This window comes from Balaenoptera ricei, chromosome 13, assembly GCF_028023285.1.
Source record: "Balaenoptera ricei isolate mBalRic1 chromosome 13, mBalRic1.hap2, whole genome shotgun sequence".
Lineage (NCBI taxonomy): Eukaryota > Metazoa > Chordata > Mammalia > Artiodactyla > Balaenopteridae > Balaenoptera > Balaenoptera ricei.
In genome coordinates this window covers 10,820,371-10,838,458 of record NC_082651.1, presented here as the reverse complement: position 1 = coordinate 10,838,458, position 18,088 = coordinate 10,820,371, and the positions used below count along the sequence as shown (strand labels likewise).

General features: G+C 46.3%; 1 protein-coding gene and 1 non-coding gene across 2 annotated transcripts in view; both read right to left on the bottom strand.

The window, feature by feature from the left end:
• Positions 1 to 12,599: 12,599 nt before the first annotated feature.
• Positions 12,600 to 12,671, bottom strand: TRNAE-UUC (transfer RNA glutamic acid (anticodon UUC)). Its single transcript has one exon. It is a non-coding gene; the product is annotated as a tRNA-Glu (tRNA).
• A 3,477-nt stretch (positions 12,672 to 16,148) lies between these two features.
• STARD7 (StAR related lipid transfer domain containing 7) overlaps positions 16,149 to 18,088 on the bottom strand; it is a 21,816-nt gene continuing 19,876 nt past the window's right edge. The window contains exon 8 of the mRNA XM_059942480.1: positions 16,149 to 18,069. Coding sequence (XP_059798463.1) covers positions 17,885 to 18,069 — 185 coding nt within the window. The 3' untranslated portion in view covers positions 16,149 to 17,884. The remainder of the gene's footprint in view (positions 18,070 to 18,088) is intronic.

The window sequence follows — 18,088 nt, the reverse complement described above, 5'->3', positions numbered from 1 at the left end:
TTCATTTTTGCTTTCACCCTCGAGTACCAGGCCTCCCTGGGGGAGCTGGGGGCCCTTGTTATAAGATTGAATCCCCATCCTTCCAAAAGGCCACAATCCTGTCCTTCTCTCACCCGGTCCCCCCGCCGAGCAGTCAGACTCTGCCTGTCAGGGAGCCAGGTGGGTGGGGGGAGGCCTGGCTGGGAGCAGGATGTGACGACTGCCACACAGCCCAGGGTCTTTTTCCGTGATCAGAACACGCTATACCAGGTGGCCGCCTTCGCTGGGAGCCACCTTGTTCTCACGGCCCCCTCTCTGCTCACATCCTGTTTCCACCCCACTGACACCCCGGGCCCCAAGCCCTGGGCCCCCAGCCCCGCCTCCTGGGTTTTCACATCGCCTTTCCTGGGCCGCTCTAGGGGCACCGGCCTCTTCTTTTCACCCCCTGGGGGTTTGAAGGATTTTACACCTGAGTCTGCTGTCCTGAAGGGACAGTCTTACCATGTCAAATGTGGTCTTGCAGGGCAGGCTCAACTGAGGCCAGCGCCCAGACGGAGGGGAAGGAGCGTGTGACCTGGGGCCAGGCCCTTAAACAACCCAAGCCCCACTTTCCTCAGCTTCCAAGTGGGAATCCAAGGGGGTGGCCTCCCCAGTAAAAGCCAGTAACAAGGGCACCCACAGCAGGGGCCTGGGAGGCCCTTGAGAACCCAAGTCAGGGCGAAGAGACCCCAAGTCGTGTCTCCCCCGGGACAGGGGCCTCATCCGTCACGCCCACCCTGCACGCACTTGTCACACAATATTTGTTATTTTCCTAGCTGTCCCAGACATCTGTTCACACTATAGAAAACATAGAACAGGGAATTCCCTGGGTGTCCAGTGATTAGGACTCCGCACGCTCACTGCCAAGGGCCCGGGTTCAAGCCCTGGTTGGGGAACTAAGATCCCACAAGCCGTGTGGTGTAGCCAAAAACAAAAAAAAGAAAAAGAAAAATTTTTTTAAAGAAAAAAAAAAAAAAACAAACATAGAACAAACAGAAAAGAAGGGAGAAGACCAAAAAAAAAAAAAAAGGGAGAAGACAGTAAAACACTGCCCATAGCCCACCTTGGTTCATTCTTGCGGTCCCTTCCACCCTCTGTGCGAGCCCTTGGCAAGGCTCTCAGTGAGAAGGGGCAGGAAGGGGAATCCATTACTGAAAACAAGGCCCCGAGGGGGGAGCTCTGGGCGGTGTGCACGGGCCCCTCCTCAGGCAGCACGGAGGGACCTGATCCCCCTCCCCTCCCCTCCCCCTTCCTCCTCCCCAGCCGGTCCCACCAGCCCCTCAGTGGAAGGCAGCCCTCCAGGGGCCCCTGCAGTCTCCCCTCATCAATGTCTCCCGCTCCGGGGCAGGCCCAGGGGAGGCCAGTCCTGACTGGGGACCAGCATTGAACATCCTGCGTGGACAAGCCCTCCACTGCCAGGTGCCCAGAGCCTGCCCTTCACCCCCCCGCCCCGGCCCCCCGAACCTCCACAGTCGGGAGATCCACGTGACTCCGTGACTCAGTGCAGACAAGGAAATGTCACCTCTGGGCTGAGGTGGCATTTTCCAGTCTTGCTCTCTTCCTCTGCCTCTTTCTGATGGAGAAGACGTTCTCCAGGCAGGGTCGCTGCGTGGGGGAGGTCTGTGAGGGGCCCAGCACCTCTGTCACCGTGTTAAGAGGTTGGCATCTCCTGACCAGCCCGGCAGTCTGCCTCAGCGGGCGAGCTCCGCGTCTGCTTCCACTGGGACAAACCCACTCTCGGTGGCCCTGGTCCCCTGCCCCCTCAACTTCCACGTCATGGCTGGGTCTATCCAATCCCTCTGCTTCCTGCCGCCCACCACCATCCTGGGGTGAAGGGGGTCTCACATGCCTGGCCCGAGGGCTGCGCCTTCAGGACAACCCAAGCTTCCCCACGTGGAAGTGCAGCTGCCGCTGGGCCTGACTCTGACTGCCCTCGTCCTAAGAGCCTCCTCCGCCATCAGTCTACACTGGTCTGTGCCGACTCCAAGAAAGGTGAGAGGGTGGAGGAAAGTCCCCCTATCACATTCAGGCGCTGAGTTACTGCCCAGCAGGAGCCAAAGACCCTCGCTCCTGCCCTCAGCACTTCATGCCTACCAGGTCCACTCCAGCCCTCGCCAAGCCCTGAATGCCCTTCCCTCCCAGCCCTTCCAGCTCTGACACCTGGAAAGCCCTAATGTCCTCTCCATCCAGCTCTCGGCCCTGGCAGCTAAGTGCTGCTGGAGAAAACCACCCGCGGGTCAGACTCAGGGGTGCCCTGACCCCCGTGCCCCTCTCCTGGTCCTCGGCTGCCTCACTGCCGTGCTAGCGACGTTAAGCACCTAGCGTTGGGAAACCAGGCTGGAAAATTTAAGGTTGGATCCCTACTTCACAGCACTCACCTAACAGAGTAAATATCTACATGTAAAAGGTAAAAGTCTAAAGCTAAGAGATGAGTATGTAAGACACATCTTTTACACTTTGAGGGAGTAAAGGTTTTAAAAGTACAGACTGTAGTTGAAAAAATGATGGATTCAACCACATAAAAATGAAAGCTCTCGGGACTTCCCTGGCGGTCCAGTGGTTAGGACTCGGCGCTTCCACTGCAGGGGGCCCGGGTTCCATCCCTGGTCAGGGAACTAAGATCCTGCAAGCTGCGTGGCACAGCCAAAAAAGAAAAAAAAAAAACAAAACAGATCTCTGTTCAATAAACAACACCTTAGAGTTAACAGATGGGGGATAGGTTGGGAGAAAATGTTTGCAATGTCTAAAACTGGCAAGGGTTATTGTATATATATTATATTTAATATCATAAATAAACTATTAAGGAATTCTAATTTAGCATTTACGAGGAATTTTTGCAAATCAAGGAGAAAAATAGGCAAATTACAGAAAAATACTAATAGAGAAATGGATATAGCCATAATCAGCAACTCATATAAGGGAAATCTGAACAGTTAACAAGTCTGTGAAGAAATACTTAAACTCCGTAGCAATTAGAGAAGTCAAAAATAAAACTATGGGCGGCAACTACTGAGCCCGCACGCGCCACAACCAGAGAAGCCTGTGCACCGCAGCGAGGAGCCCACGTGCTGCAATGAAGATCCCGCGTGCTGCAACTAAGACCTGACGCAGCCAAATAAATAGATAAATAAATAAATAAAACTATGAGACATCCTTTTACACCATTCAGCTTGGCAAAAAATAAATAAAAATTAAAAGTCAAAGTCAGATAATACCAAATGTTGAGAAGGATGTAGGGAAAACAATGTGGCAGGATTGAGTCAAAAATATATTCCGAATTAGCAAAATCTCTATGTACCTTTACTCTTAAAAAAAGAAAAGCACAAAAGAAAAACCAAAACTAGAAAACCATCCCTATAACAGGCGTAGGATAGGGTGGGATAGGGTGAGGAGGAGAAAAAAAGCAGGGGAAGAAGGGGAATGACACTCCCATTCTGCCTCATATGAAATAACATGCAGTATGGATTGATATGTAATAATATAGAACGAAAAATAACTGGAAATATACTCAATGTCAAACATGACTCGTACCTCACACCATACATAAAAATTAACTTGAGCAGATCACAATCCTAAATGTAAAAACCTAAAACCATAAACCATCTAGAAGAAAACATAGGGGAGGGGCTTCCCTGGTGGCACAGTGTTTAAGAATCTGCCTGCTAATGCAGGGGACACGGGTTCGAGCCCTGGTCCAGGAAGATCCCACACGCTGCAGAGCAACTAAGCCCATGCGCCACAACTACTGAGCCTGTGCTCTAGAGCCCATGAGCCACAACTACCAAGCCCACGTGCCACAACTACTGAAGCCCACGAGCCTAGAGCCCATGCTCCACAAGAGAAGCCACCACAATGAGAAGCCTGCGCACAGCAACAAAGAACAGCCCCCGCTCGCCACAACTAGAGAAAGCCCGCATGCAGCAACGAAGACCCAACACAGCCAAAAAATAAATAAATAAAATTTTTAAAAAAAGAAAACATAGGGGAAAAGCTTTGCATCCTTGAGTTAGGCAAAGGTTTCTTAAAACACAAAAGCACAAAACATAAAAGAAAAAATTGATAAGCTAGATTTCATCAAAATTATAAACTTGTGCTCTTTAAAAGATGCCACACACACACACAAAAAAGCCCAGCCACAGACAAGGAGAAAATATTCCCAACAAATATATCAGAGAAAGGACTTACATCTAAAATATATAAATATACAACTCAACAATTAAATGGCAAATAACCCAATTTAAAATGAACAGAGGTTTTGAATAGATATTCCTCCAAAGGAGATATACAAATGGCCAATAAGCATATGAAAAGGTGTTCAACATCATTAGTCATTGGGGTGATGCAAATCAAAACCACAGTGAGATACCACATCACACCCACTGTGATGGCTAGAATTAAAAAACAATAACAAGTGTTGTTCAGAACGTGCAGAAATTGGAACCCCCATAATTTGCTAGTGGGGATGTAAAATGGTGCAGCTGCTTTGGAAAACAATTTGGCAGTTTCTCAAAAAGTTAAACATAGAGTTACCAGGCTTCCCTGGTGGCACAGTGGTTAAAGAAGAAGCCCGTGCACTGCAACGAAGAGCAGCCCCTGCTCGCCGCAACTAGAGAAAGCCCGTGTAGCAACAAAGACCCAGCGCAGCCAAAAATAAAATAAAATACATTTTTAAAAAATCATTAAAAAAAAAAACTCTTACAGTGTAATAAGACAAACAACCCAATAAAAAAGGAGCAAATGATTTCAAATTACACTTCATAGAAGAAGATTCTTGAATGCCAATAAGCACATAAAGATACTAAATATTATTAGTCATTAGAAGGGACTTCCCTGGTGGTCCAGTGGTTAAGACCCCACACTCCCAATGCAGAGGGACCGGGTTCGATCCCTGGTCATGGAACTAAGATCCTGCGTCCCGCATGCCGTGGCCATAAATAAATAAATAAATAAATAAATAAATATCATTAGTCATTAGGGAATCGCAAATTAAAAGTATAATGAGAAGACTGGCCATAAGAAGTTTTGGTAAGGAGTTGGAGAAACTGGAACACTCATACATTGCTGGTGGGGATATAAAATATTACAACCACTTTGGCAACAGTTTGGTGGTTACCTAAGAATATTTAAACATGCAGCTACCATACGACTAAGCCATTTCTCTCCCAGGTATTTACAAAAAAAAAAAAACCTCAGAAACATATTCACACAAAGACTTGTACATAAATGTTTACAGCAGCTCTATTTATAATAGCCAAAAAACTGGGAGCAATCCAAATGTCCCTCAACAGGTGAATGAATAGACAAACTGTGATACATCCATTCAATGGACTAATTCTTAGCAATATAAAGAAATGAACCATTGATAAATGCAAGAAGGACAAATCTCAGAATCACTATGGTGAATGAAGGAAAAAGTAGCACATACTGCACGATTCCATTTATGAAAAATCCTAGAAAACGTAGACTATTTTATGGAGACAGCAGGTCAGTGGTTGCCTGGGGATGGGGCTGGGGGAGAATTACAAGGGGCACAATGAGATTTTTGTGGATGATGAAATATTCATTATCTTAATTGTGATGATGATGTCACAGGTATCTACACATGTCAAATTGATTAGATTGTTCATTTTAAACACATGCAGTTAACTGTACTTTGATTACATTTCAGTAAAGACGCGGGGGGCATGGGGGTGGGCGCGGGGTACTACATAAAGAAACCAACAAAAACAGACCCAGGTAAAGATGTCAGATTGAAAATACATGTTTACTTTTGCTATCTCCTGAAATCCCACTACAACAAAAGTAAAGAAGCAAAATTTAAGGCAAACCCACACATTCAAAAAGAAAAAAGAAGAGCAACAGGAAAAATGTTTTGGAAACTGGAAGGCAGATGCACAAAGTGGTAAATGGAGTAGAGGAAATAAAAAATTGAATTCCTAGCCAGTAGTGGGGACAAGAGCCAATCCAGTTTACACAGCAGAATCCCCAAAAGGCTCAGGATAAGTGGGGCACCACGTGAGGTGAAGAGAGCGGCTACAATAAGGACAGTTGAAGGTCTGTGTGAAATGCAGCCGGCCCCATCCTACAGTGACGTTCATAGCCAGCCACCGACACTCACATGCCCACAGCCTCCAATCCAAGTTTCTTAATATGGACCGATAACCAATGGCTTTTAGCCATCCAAAGAAAGCCTCTACCATGCAGAAGAGGGATCTGTTGGGGAAAAGCCACTTGGACAAAACAAATAATGCAGGAAGAAGAAATATTAACAAAAATCTAACATCCTTAGAAGGGGAAGATACCTCACCCATGAAACGAGGACAATTACCACAAAAAAGGAAACATTCAAAAAAACAGATCTATTGGGTTGTAAATATAAGAAAGCAGAAATTAAAAACTCAATTTCAGGGCTGGAAGATAAAGATCAGGGAAACTTCCAGAAAGTAGAGAAAGAAGACAAACGATTGAAAAACAGAGAAAAAAGATAAAATGAGAGGACAATTTCAGGTGATTGAACATCTGAATAACAGAAGGGCCAAAAGAGAGAAGAGAGAAAATCAAATAATTCAAGAAAATTCTCCAGAACTGAAAGACGAATTTACAAACGAGGGCCCAATGATAGCACGGTAGATAAAAACAACTCAGACAATACCAGGAGACCTCACAAGCTTGGAGGATGGAGGATGGGGTGGGGTGGAGCGGCTACACCTCACGGAGAAGTGATGAGGGATCAAACCACCTTCAGACTTCGCCAGAATTCTCAAGGAAAACTATTTCCATCTGGCACTGCAGTACTCAGCTGAACCACCCAACATGTGAGGACCTTTCTCCTTTGACAATCGAGGAGGAAATAAACCAAGACAGAGGAAGAATGGGATACAGAGAACACGGATGGACCCGAAAGGAATCCCAGGCAGGAGGAGAAGGTGGATCTTGGCGCCAGGTGGGCACCAAGTGCAGCACATCTGCCCAGATCCCCTCAGGGAGGAGAAAGTGTTATCACCTGATGGGCTGAATAGCAGGAGATCACAACTGGCACAGAGGGTGCAGTTGGATTTGTGATAACTCAGCAAACAAGCAAACAAAACACCAAGGACTCACTCTAGGAAAAGAAAAGGGTGCGCAAGACAGTAGTCACAGTGTTTTGTCTTGTCTGCGAATGACATTTTCATGCTCATACCAACATAAATGCTAAATAACGCTGTAACTAAAATTCGGTGTAACTACTCTGGGAAGATGAGGAGATGGAAAGGGTGGAGGAAAGGGAAGGAAGAGAGGAATATTCATATACATTTGTCCCTCTGTGTCCCTAGGAGCTTGGTTCTAGGAACCCCCTTCAGATACCAAACTCCTGGGATGCTCAAATCCCTTATATAAAACGGCACAGTATTTGCATATAATCTACGCACACACTCTCCGTATACTTTAAATCATCTCTTGATTACTTATATTACCTAATACAATGTAAATGGTATGTAAATAGTTGCTGCCTTTTTTGGAACTTTCTGGAAATTTTTTTTTTTTTTTTGGCCGTGCTGTGTGACATGCTGGATTTTAGTTCCCTGACCAGGGATCGAACCCAGGTCCACTGCAATGGAAGTGCGGAGTCTTAACCACTGGACTGCCAGGGAAGTCCCTGGAATTTAAAAAATATATATTTTCAGAAACTTCCCCGGTGGCGCAGTGGATAAGACTCTGCATTCCCAATGCAGGGGGCCCAGGTTCGATCCCTGGTCAGGGAACTAGATCCCACATGCATGTTGCAACTAAGAGTTCACGTGCCACAACTAAGGAGCCTGTGTGTCGCAACTAAGGAGACTGTCTGCTGCAACTAAGGAGCCCACATGCTGCAACTAAGACCTGGTGCAACCAAATAAACAAATATTTTTTAAAAAATATTTTCAATCCACCGTTGGTTGAATCCATGGCTGTGGCACCCTGGGAATATGGAGGACCAAGTGTAATGCCTAAAATAAAAAGTCAGAGACACCATCAAACTCTTAGAGGAAAACATAGGCAGAACACTCTATGACATAAATCACAGCAAGATCCTTTTAGACCCACCTCCTAGAGAAATGGAAATAAAAACAAAAATAAACAAATGGGACCTAATGAAACTTAAAAGCTTTTGCACAGCAAAGGAAACCATAAACAAGACGAAAAGACAACCCTCAGAATGGAAGAAAATATTTGCAAATGAAGCAACTGACAAAGGATTCATCTCCAAAATTTACAAGCAGCTCATGCAGCTCAACATTAAAAAAGCAAACAACCCAATCCAAAAATGGGCAGAAGACCTAAATAGACATTTCTCCAAAGAAAATATACAGATTGCCAACAGACACATGAAAGAATGCTCAACATCATTAATCATTAGAGAAATGCAAATCAAAACTACAATGAGATATCATCTCACACTAGTCAGAATGGCCATCATCAAAAAATCTACAAACAATAAATGCTGGAGAGGGTGTGGAGAAAAGGGAACACTCTTGCACTGTTGGTGGGAATGTAAATTGATACAGCCACTATGGAGAACAGTATGGAGGTTCCTTAAACTAAAAATAGAACTACCATATGACCCAGCAATCCCACTACTGGGCATATACCCTGAGAAAACCATAATTCAAAAAGAGCCATGTACCACAATGTTCACTGCAGCTCTATTTACAATAGCCAGGACATGGAAGCAACCTAAGTATCCATCAACAGATGAATGGATAAAAAAGATGTGGCACATATATATAATGGAATATTACGCTGCCATAAAAAGGAACGAAACTGAGTTATTTGTAGTGAGGTGGATGGACCTAGAGACTGTCATACAGAGTGAAGTAAGTCAGAAAGAGAAAAACAAATACCGTATGCTAACACATATATATGGAATCTAAAAAAAAATGGTCATGAAGAACCTAGGGGCAAGATGGGAATAAAGATGCAGACCTACTAGAGAATGGACTTGAGGATACGGGGAGGGGGAAGGGTAAGCTGGGACAAAGTGAGAGAGTGGCATGGACATATATACACTACCAAACGTAAAACAGATAGCTAGTGGGAAGCAGCCGCATAGCACAGGGAGATAAGCTCAGTGCTTTGTGACCACCTAGAGGGGTGGGATAGGGAGGGTGGGAGGGAGGGAGACGCAAGAGGAAAGAGATATGGGGACATATGTATATGTATAACTGATTCACTTTGTTATAAAGCAGAAACTAACACACCATTGTAAAGCAATTATACTCCAATAAAGATGTTAAAAAAAAAAAAAAGTTGGGGTGTGGTAATATAAGCCCATTATTTAGAGACCAGGAGGAAAATACCAGTACCATGCCCTGTGAGAGATGAGCCTGGCTGTGCCTGGGCAGGGGAAATGGTAGGAGAGAGGTTTTTGCAACAAACTTCGTAAGAACTATTTGGCTTTTTAGATATGCAAACAACCTACGTGTTCATTGATGGATAAATGGATAAAGAAGATGTGGTATATTTATACAATGGATTATTATTATTCAGCCATTATTAATATTATTCAGCCATAAAAAAAATGAAATCCTGCCATTTGCAACACGAATTGACTTTGAAGGTACTATGCTAGGTGAAATAAGTCAGATGGAGAAAGACAAATACCGTATGATATCACTCATATGTGGAATCTAAAAAAACAAAAACGAAAACAAAGTAAAACAATAACAAACTCATAGATAACAGAGAACAGATTACTGATTATCAGAGGTGGGGGGTTGGGAGGTGGAGACATGGGTAAAGGGGTCAACTGTATGGTGAGGGATCATTCTGTAGTGTATACAGATGTTGAACTGCAATGCTGTACACCTGAAACTTATATAATAAACATTTTAAAAGCAAAAAAAGAGAATTATTTGACTTTTTAAACTGTGTGCATGAATGCTTAGATAAAACTGCACAAAATTATGTACAAATGCAAGTAAGTGGGAAGAAGACACAATCTCTAACTTGTAAGGATTCTAGATAATTTTTCTTTATATTTTTATGTATAAAATATTACCTTTTTAGTCACATAGGTATTACTTTGGAAAATAAAAGAGTATGAAGGCAAAATCCAAAAGAGTGTCAAGAATGTTCTCAGTGGAGGTGGGGTGGGCAGGAGGGATACGTTGGGAGATTGGGATGGACATATACACACTGCTGTATATAAAATAGATGACTAATAAGAACCTACTGTATAGCACAGGGAACTCTACTCAGTACTCTGTAATGACCTATATGGATATATATAGGCCATTAAAAAAGAGTGGATATAAGTATATGTATCACTGACTCACTCAACTATACTCCAGTTAGAAAACAAATTTGGGACTTCCCAGGTGGGCCAGTGGTTAAGACTCCGTGCTCCCACTGCAGGGGCTGTGGGTTCGATCCCTGGTCGGGAACTAAGATCCTGCATGCTGTGTGGCGCAGCCAAAACGAAAAAAAAAATTGTAAATCAAGTATACTTCAATTAAAAAGCAAAACAAAAGACCAAAAAGAAACCAAAAAAGCTTTCGAAGAAAAGTCATATTATGTAAAAATTAATAATAATCCAGGAATAAAATTCCAGTTTATTGAAAAAAAAATTCTCAGTGATGCATCAGCACGACACTGGTTTATATATGTCCTAGACTGTCTGTTGGTCTTGTGAATGGAGTCCCACCCACACCAGCTGCCCTGCCCCTGCCACACAGAATGGGCCACACAGAACGGGCCACACAGAACTGGCCACACAGAACGGGCCACACAGAACAGGCCACACAGAATGGGCCACACAGAACGGGCCACACAGAACAGGCCACACAGAATGGGCCACACAGGCCACACAGAACGGGCCACACAGAATGGGCCACACAGAACGGGCTCATCATTGGTTCTCGGTGCTGACCTGTTTAATTCTGTCCACTCCATGCCGTCTGCCCAGCTGCTTCACAGTTCTTTTCAAAGTCACAGGCACATAGTGGGCGTTCAGTAGTTCCTTGCTGAATAACACCACATCCTGCCTTCTTTCTAGGCACAGAAATACAGCAATCGGACAAGAATTATAACGGGAAATGCAGGAATGAGAGCTGGAGGATGGAACATCAAACAGCAGGGTCCTCCACTTGGCCTGCCAGTCCTGGCTGGGTCTGGAGGAGACGACCCTCCTCCTAGCTTGGGACTGGTATTGGCCCCTCGGAGCAGAAGCCTGGAGGGCAGCAAAGTGGAGCTCTCTCCTTATCCACACCTGTCTCTCCCAGGCGCACACCCCGGCCCAGGCTGGGGCCTGCGAACCTCCACTTGCCCTTGGCCTCCTCTTCCCACCAGCCAACTCCACACACCCACACAGGCTGTGGTCGTCTGACCCACTTCCTCTCTCGTTTATTCATAGGTCTTGATGCCAGTGCAGGCTTTGAGGGAGGGATGGTGGTGCCCAAGGAGACCACAGTCAACCGTTGGTTTCGATGAGCTCTGAAGTCTTCCAGCAGTCACAGGCGGCCTGAGAAACGGCTCCCGGCGGGTGGTGCAGCCCTGCCCCCTGCTGCTGCCACAGTGAAGTTCAGGACAGGTGAGCCAGGCCAGGCAGGGAAGTCGTTCTGGACTCCGTAAGGGGTTATTGCTTTTTTTTTTTTTTTTTTTTTTATTTTTTATTTATGGCTGTGTTGGGTCTTAGTTTCTGTGCGAGGGCTTTCTCTAGTTGCGGCAAGCGGGGGCCACTCTTCATCGCGATGCGCGGGCCTCTCACCATCGCGGCCCCCCCTGTTGCGGAGCACAGGCTCCAGACGCGCAGGCTCAGCAGCTGTGGCTCACGGGCCCAGTTGCTCCGCGGCATGTGGGATCTTCCCAGACCAGGGCTCGAACCCGCGTCCCCCGCACTGGCAGGCAGACTCTCAACCACTGCGCCACCAGGGAAGCCCCGGGTTATTGCTTTTGAAAAGTCGTTCTGAAATTGAGTTCTCTGCGCTCTCCCCTTGTTACGGGTTGAATTGTTTCCCCTCAAAACTCCTATGTTGAAGTCCTAACCCCCAACACCACGGAATGTGGCCTTATTTGGAAATAGTGTCATTGAGATGTCATTAGGTTATTAAGATGAGGTTATACTGGAATAGAATGGGCTTGTCACCAATATGACCAGTGTCCTTACAAAAAGGGGAAATCTGGACATAGACCCATGCACAGAGGGAGAATGCCACGTGAGCGTGAAGGCAGAGGTGAGGGGATGCATCTAGAACCCAAGGGAAGCCAAGGATGGCTGCCAACCACCAGAAGCTGGGGGAGGCCAACCCCGCTGACACCTTGATCTCAGACTTCCGGCCTCCAGAACTGGGAAGACGACACATTTCTGTTGCTCAAGCCACTCAGTTTGTGGTACTTTGTTATGGCAGCCCTAGCAAACTAGAATATCTCCTGGCATTTTTGCCTTTTTAACTGAGTCCAGAGTCTTTGAAGTGATGCACTTAAAGTTGTAGGTGTCTCTTAGCTGTAAATTGGCAAAGCCTGCCAGCTGCCCCCATTTCCGTTCTCTCCTTCTTCCTCAGCAAAATGACCTCTGAATTTTTTTTTTTTTTTTTGGCTGCGCTGCACAGCTTGCAGGATTTTAGTTCCCCGACCAGGGATCGAACCTGGGCCCTGGCAGTGAAAGTGCCGAGTCCTAACCACTGGACCACCAGGGAATTCCCGACCTCTGAATTTTTACTGGGCACATGGCTGTTCAAAGTATAGCCTCTCAGCAGCTGGGTGTGGTCTTTGGCCTAAGTTCTGGTCCCTGCGGTTTTAAGCAGCAATGATGTGCCACTCTGGGAAGGGTCCTCAAGGGGGAGAGACATTCTTTTCCCCTTGCTCCTTCCCACTGGCAGAGCACAGACGTGATGGCTGGAGGGGAAGCAGGCCCCACCGGGCAGTAAGCAGACACAGGCCCCGTCCTCACGACGCTCACCTGCCAGGGAACAGAGTCAAGTGTAGTCCTGGGCTCCACCTTTTAGGAAGAGCATTGACAAACTATAATATATCTGGAATTATAACACAATGCTTGGGTCTCACCCCAGAGATTCTGATGTAACTGAATCCACCCCTGTGTGATGAGGGCAGGACATGACTGCAGAAGCCTGGGTCTGGGAGGACCAAGGAGCCACTGTGCCAGCCCTGGACCGGCTACATTCAGAAAAGAACATCAACGTTAGTCTTGTTTAGGCCATATTGTGGGTTTCTGTCCCTCAAGGATGAACATAATCCTAACTCATGTTAGAGCAGAGAGTTTTAAGACATGGTAAACAGCAGAGTTTTAAGATATGGTAAAATGCATTAACCACAAAAACACCCAAACATTGCTACGTTCAAACATCCACCCTACCTTTTTAGGTATGGTGAGGCTCTTTAAAAATAGATGATAAGGGACTTCCCTGGTGGCGCAGTGGTTAAGAATCTGCCTGCCAATGCAGGGGACAAGGGTTCGATCCCTGGTTGAGGAAGATCCCACATGCCACGGAGCAACTAAGCCCGCAAGCCACAACTACTGAAGCCCGTGTGCCTAGAGCCTGTGCTCCGCAACAAGAGAAGCCACCGCAATGAGAAGCCCGCACACCGCGACGAATAGCCCCCGCTCGCCCCAACTAGAGAAAGCCTGCGCAGCAACAAAGACCCAACCCAGCCAAAAATAAATAAAAAATAAATTTATTAAAAAAGAAATAGACAATAAAGTTAGGTCATTTATGTTATCTGTATGAAAAGAATTTTAAATGCATTTGTGGACCAGAATCAACCAGAATGAGGTTATTAAAGCAACTGTGACAGTGTGTGGCCTGGGAGTCGCTTTGGAATAATGTTCTATCAAGTACTACTGGGGTTTGTAAGAACAGGCACATTTTACATCAAAATCACTTCCATCCAAAGGTTATAGTTTAATTTTTTAGACATTTTTCAAGCTTATTTGTTAGAAATTAAGAGTTCTCAAATTTTATGAAGGATATTTTCATTTTGAAAAGAATTTCCTAGACTTCCCTGGTGGCTCTGTGGTTAAGAATCCACCTGCCAATGCAGGGGACAGGGGTTCAAGCCCAGTCCGGGAAGATCCCACATGCTGCGGAGCAACTAAGCCCGTGAGTCACAACTACTGAGCCTGAGCTCTAGAGCCCGTGAGCCACAACTACTGAGCCTGCATGCCACAACTACTGAGGGGAGTTTGCTAGAGTCATATAGGGGGCAACTGGGGAAATTTTAATATGGACTGAATTATGAGATATTATGACATTGTTTATCTGTGTGCTAATGGCATTGTGGTTACACAGAATATCCCTATTATAAAAAAGCATGCTCGGGGACTTCCCTGGCAGGCCAGGGGTTAGGACTTCGTGCTTTCACTGCAGGAGGCATCAGTTTGATCCCTGGTCAGGGAACTAAGATTCTGCATGCTGCATGGCGTGGGGGAAAAAAAAAAAAAACATGCTCCAGTATTTAGGGGTGAAATATGTTTGCAACTTAGTTTCAAATGGTCATGAAAAAGTGTATTAGTCTAATCAGGCCATAACAAAATACCAGACTGAGTGGCTTAAACAACAGAAATTTACTTCTCACAGTTCCGGAGGCTGAACATCCAAGATCGAGATGCTAGTCGATTCCATTTCCTGGTGAGAGCTCTCTCTGGCTTTCCAACCTGTGTCCTCACAGGTGGAGAGGGAGAACAAGCCTCTGGCAGCTCTTGTATAAGGGCACTAATCCCATCATGGGGACCCACCCTCATGACCTCATCTAAACCTATCACGTTCCAAAGGCCACATCTCCACCATCATGTTGGAGTTAGGGTCCCAGCATATGAATTTTAGGATACAGTCCAGTCATAGCAAAGTGTATACGGAGAGGAAGATAAAGCCTTTGTTAACAACCAGCAAAGGTACGGAAATGGTATATAAGGTTTTTTTAATTACTCTTTCAACTTTTCTATATGTATGAAATTGTTCAAAATAAAAAGTTGGAGGATTTTTGAAGCTGCTGGTGACATAAAGCCTGGGAAAAGCTGTCACATGAGCACCGTCTTCAAGAACATGAAGCGCTGTCCCATGGGAGAGTTTTCCAGTGTTGCTCCAAGGACAGGGCTTGACCCATCGGTAGACAGTATGAGGCCCATCTGGTCTCAATGTAAAGAACGTTCTGAAAGCCGGAGCTATCCGACAACAGAAATGCTGCTCAGTCAAGAACTCAGCTGCTTCTCCGTGAAGTGTTCACACAGAGCCTGGAGAATGGCAGGGGTGTTGAGCAGGGGTGTCCACAGCAGGCTGAAGGCCAGTGCAGCGACCAACTCTCCAAATGTGAGGCTACACAGGGACTTCCCTGGTGGTCCAGTGGTTAAGACTCCGTGCTCTCTATGCAGGGGGCCCGGGTTCAATCCCTGGTCGGGGAGCTAGATCCCTCACGCATGCTGCGACTAAGACCCGGCACAGCCAAATAAATAAATAAATATTTAAAAAACCAAAACAAAACAAAGAAACAAATGTGAGACTATACACACACACGTGCACCTGCAGCATACGACCTCTGACAAGTAGTGTTCCAGCACAGGTGTCTTTCCAGAGATCATCTGAGAGCAATGTGGAGGAAAGAGCTGTCGTAGTTTGGGTGTGCATCCGTGTTCACCTCGTGTCTCCCACAGGCAAAAATTACACATAAACTCAAAATTCATGCTATGCTCAGTGTCTCTAACGTATCAATCACCTTGGCACAAATCTGCATTCCAGCAGAACTGCCTGTGTGACCTAACCATGCCCTCGGTTTTGCGCTCACCACCCTCCCTCTCCAGCCCCAGGACTCCAGCCCCAGCCCAAGTCCCCTCCTCTCCTCACTCCCTCCCAGCAAAGCTCTAACTGTTTCCTCCAAGTCAATCCTTCTTTTAAAGCAAAGGGTGTGGGTTACTAGTAGATCAAGACAAAGAAGTGCAAACAGGTGGTTTGTTTTCAGTTGCCAAACTGGTCACCTGGAAAGGGCTTACAGTCTAGACAAGGTAGTGAGCGGTGTGTCAGTTACCGTCAAGAAAGACCAAGCCCTGCCGCTTCCAAGTGCCAACTCTATGAGCAGAAACACACTTCAACTTTATGATCAGGAAGAAATAATAAGCCCAGTATGCAAGATTTCCCTACCAACATCTGTCCAAAGACACACTCTTTCATACCAATCTTTATGTATTTATTCACACATTTGATAAAAATGTCACAGGAGTGAAATCATTACAATGACATAAGTAACTGTATAGACCAACCCCAAGTGCAGAGTCAAATTGCCACAAAGCATATGGGCAACGCCCAGCCCCTTATCACATGTGCACTCACGCCACTCGCCCACACCACCCACGTCCCAACAATCACAGGCGCTAACTTCCAACATAACCGAGGGCCTCCTCCTGGCCTGTCAGGTCCTGGGGATGAGGAGAGAGACACGATCAACGAAAAGAAGCTGGGACTGCCTGATGCATCTCCCTGCTCTGCCAACGACGCAGAGAACGCAAGACTTGAAACACTGGGGCAGGCATTTCCTTGGCACAGTACTTAGGCAACAGAAAGGTCGAGGGGCTTGAAGTTCGTCTCAGGTTTAGCTCCCCTTTCAACAACACAAAAGGGTAGAGAGTTGGGGTAGGGAGCAATCTGGTCATTCAAATTCTAAGAAACAAGGGGAGGGAGGAGGATTTGAAAGCTGTTCCCGCTTCTCCAGTCAGAATGCAGCACGACCATAAGCCAACTCAGCCAGGCCAAATGGACCCCATCTGGTTGTGACTTTATCTGAACAACGTAGTCTGCTCTTATTTTAGCTTGGAAGAGGAGGAAAAGCTTTTCAGAGGGACAAGAGGGTCACATAAACCACATCCCCCTTTACATTAGCACTTGGGACAAGGTTCCATCTATCTGTTCACACAGCTCGTCTACAGCTCTGAGAGCTGCAAGGGAGGCGCCCAATCCCCACTCGTCTGCCTTTAGCCTTCCAGGATGGGCAAGTGCTCAGCATCCAGTCAAACCTGAAGTGTGAAAAACAGCACCTCAATCAAAATGGTGTTTTCTATACAGTCAGACTATGGAAAAATCCTATTCAACTCCCCAATTCCCACTGTTTAACAAAGGTTAAAAAAAAAAAAAAACAGAGCTAAAGTGTAATGTGTCGAGCATCTCCACTGACCCCATCAAAAACACTGATGATACAGAGAGCCACCGTCTCCCAGTGTTCTTGGTAAACGGCCTGCGGGAGGAGGCAACGACCCAGATGAATACAGCACACGAATACAGAAGAACTGGTCAACTCAAAGGAAACTGCTCTGGGTAGAGGGAGTCAATGGGGTGTGAATGGGAGGCCAAGAGTGATATTTCTTGGTACAAACTTTATGTCCCTAAGGACAGGAGAAGGTGAGGACAAGGCACTTACACTGCCAAGCAACAGTTCACACCCACTCAACACCAGGACCGTGACCAAAGGCACTCCCCACGATCCCTCACTGAAGACGCAACCGTCCCGGTGGTCCAGCTGGACCTTCAGAACCGAAGGAAACCCAGAGTGCTGCAGAACCGAGGCTGAGAATGGAATGTGGGCAGAGGAAACCACGCAGAGGAAGCAAAAGATGTTGTCCCCTCTGGCCTGAGGTGAGAGGCTTGTTCCAGATTAGCTCAGCGAAACACCAAATTTCCAAATGCTTGGCCTGAGAACATGACGATGCCCCCTCGGATGCCTCCTTCTTCTGTTTTAATAAAGAGCAGTAGGGCTCTGAACAAGACCGGACACCAGTATTGAATTATCTTGCACTGGTGGTTACAGCAGACGCCTTCAAATACACGTCCTGTTTGTTCTGCAACAGAGTGAGTGATAAGACACAGAGACAGGGCTAGAAGCAGCCTGTTCCTGCTTATCTGAAAGTCCTTCAGGCGTACTCAATCCGGGCAGGGCCACAGCTACCCTCGCTCTTCCGCTCAGAAGATGGGGTGGTGGCCTTGGCTTCACTACCCACTTCCAGAGGCTTAGACGAGATATAGTCCTTTACTTTGATCTCCATGTTCTTGGCTTTCAGAGTGGCCATGTGCAGCTTCTCCAGGAAATCTGGCATGCCTGTTGGGAGAGAGGGAAA